Source organism: Lynx rufus, unplaced genomic scaffold (genome assembly GCF_022079265.1).
Source record: "Lynx rufus isolate CCGP_SWC_20201006 ecotype Redwood Valley unplaced genomic scaffold, mLynRuf1.p SCAF_7, whole genome shotgun sequence".
Lineage (NCBI taxonomy): Eukaryota > Metazoa > Chordata > Mammalia > Carnivora > Felidae > Lynx > Lynx rufus.
The window spans coordinates 4,576,886-4,578,903 of NW_025814889.1; the positions used below are offsets into that span (position 1 = coordinate 4,576,886).

Genomic DNA, 2,018 nt, shown 5'->3' on the forward strand with positions numbered 1-2,018 from the left:
CACTGGGCTCTGCACTGACAGTGCGGAGCCTCCTTGGGATTCTCTGTCTGCCTCTCTCTCTCTGTCTCCCAAAAATAAATAAATAAACATTTAACAAAAAAGAAAGAAAAGAAACTCCAAGTTCAGGTCAAGCGACCAAAGTGAAGAGGGCAGCCTTTTACTCTTTGCGCTTCCTGGGATGGTCCAGCAGCGCATACGGGAGTACGTACGGGTATCAGCACATCGGGTGTGTAGGATGGCCAGAAGCCCTTCCTCTGGGGGTGAGTAGATGAAACCCCACCCCTTGACCTCGCGTCTCTTTCTCACGCATGAAGGTGACGGTAAAGGAACCTCCTGTCCTTACTTCAGAGCTGGAGAGAGTGCGGCCAGGCGAGGCCACGGGGGCCGGGGTGTGGGCTGGGCTTGGTGCTAGGACACAGGAGGTAAATTCTACCCACTTCACCATGTTCCTAAGGCACGGTGACCACACACAACCCAAATTCTGATCGCCTTCCGACACGCTGTGAGCTACTGTTGCACAGGAGGCTGGGCAGAGGGCGGGAACGGCCCCGCGTGAGCCCTTCTCCGCTGCCGGAGAAAGCAGCTTAAGTTCTCGCCCAGCACTGTTGCTCAGGGGCCCAACCACCATGATGGCTTCAGACCAGAACAGTCCGGGTTACAGGAGGGCCCCTGAGCTGGACACTTCCATTGCCTCACCTGCTCCATACACTAAATGTAGGGGTTTTTTTTCCTTTCCTTTCTTTTTAAAATTTTAAGTGTTTATTTATTTTTGAGGGGGGTGAGGGGCAGAGAGAGAGAGGGAGAGAGAGAATCCTGAGTGGGGTCCATGCTGTCAGCACCGAGCCCAACGTGGGGCTCGAACTCACGACCCGTGAGATCGTACTCTGAGCCATCAGAAATCACCTGAAGGGTTTATTCCAACCCACGGGGCTGGCGCCAGACTTTCTGATCTAGCAGTTCTGGGGCAAGACTTGAGAATCGTTTGCATTTCTAACGAATATCCCGGTGATGATGCTGGTCTGGAGATCACACTCGGAGAACCACTGGTGAGTAGTAACCAAGCCCTAGTGAATGTTCAACCCTGCCCTTCAGAGCTTCAAGCCCTTCTCACGCCCCTGCCCCACGTCCCTGTTTTCTACTCCAGGGAGAGATGCTGAAGCCAGCCCACTTCCTGCTGCTGCTGCTGCTGCTCCCGGGGGCCCCCAGGCCAGGCCTCCCCCAGAAGTTCTACAAAGCCAAGTCCTTGGTCAGCTGTATCAACACAGCCCTGCCGGAGGCCAAGCAGAGCCCGCTGGGGGACGCACCGCTGCCGAGCAAGAGAAGCTTCCTCTACCTGCCCAGCCAAGACCCATCCTCAGGAGAGGACGAGGAGCGGGTGCAGGAGGATGAGGACAAGAAGAAGAGGACCTTCCCCAGCTCCGGGGGTGGTGGCGGGGCCGGAAGTGGCCGGTACAAACACCTGTCCCCGGCGCAGCCCAGGGGAAGGCCGTCCCAGGACAAGGCCAAGAGCGATCGGCGCACCAAGTTCACTCTGTCCCTCGACGTCCCCACCAACATCATGAACATCCTCTTCAACATCGCCAAGGCCAAGAACTTGCAGGCCAAGGCGGCTGCCAACGCGCACCTGATGGCACAGATTGGCCGGAAGAAGTAGGAGCAGAGGCCGGCGGGAGGAAGCGCACGGTTAAGGGCAGGGGCGGAGGTCGGGCCAGCTGCCCTGTATACTGAGGGATGGGTCCAGCTCTCCACACTGCTTCACTGCTCGCCCCCTCCGCTCCTCCTCTGCCCCCAGCCAGCTCCCTCCTCCCCTGCACACAGACACAGAAGAACAGCACTGCCACCCTGCACGGACGGGAGGCCCGTAACCCCTCTCCCTACATTTGAACTCTCCTTCCTCCTTCCCCGTGAGTGACGGGAGACAAAGGTCCTGAGGTCCCGCTCTCCACGCTCCTCCTCCACGCCCCGCACACCAGCCCAGCCAGGAGAGGCGTCGCACCGCTCACCGTCCTGACTTAGGG

At 58.5% G+C, this 2,018-nt stretch overlaps 1 protein-coding gene across 1 annotated transcript; it reads left to right on the plus strand.

Annotated features, from left to right (window-relative positions):
* The first annotated feature begins 1,150 nt into the window (after positions 1–1,150).
* Positions 1,151–1,654, plus strand: UCN3 (urocortin 3). Its single transcript, XM_047065393.1, has one exon. The coding sequence runs from the start codon at positions 1,151–1,153 to the stop codon at positions 1,652–1,654; it is 504 nt and encodes a 167-aa protein (XP_046921349.1).
* The last annotated feature ends 364 nt before the right edge of the window (positions 1,655–2,018 follow it).

Coding starts and splice junctions, on each gene's coding strand:
- UCN3 (XM_047065393.1), top strand. CDS start 1,151: ATGCTGAAGCCAGCCCACTTCCTGCTGCTGCTGCTGCTGCTCCCGGGG.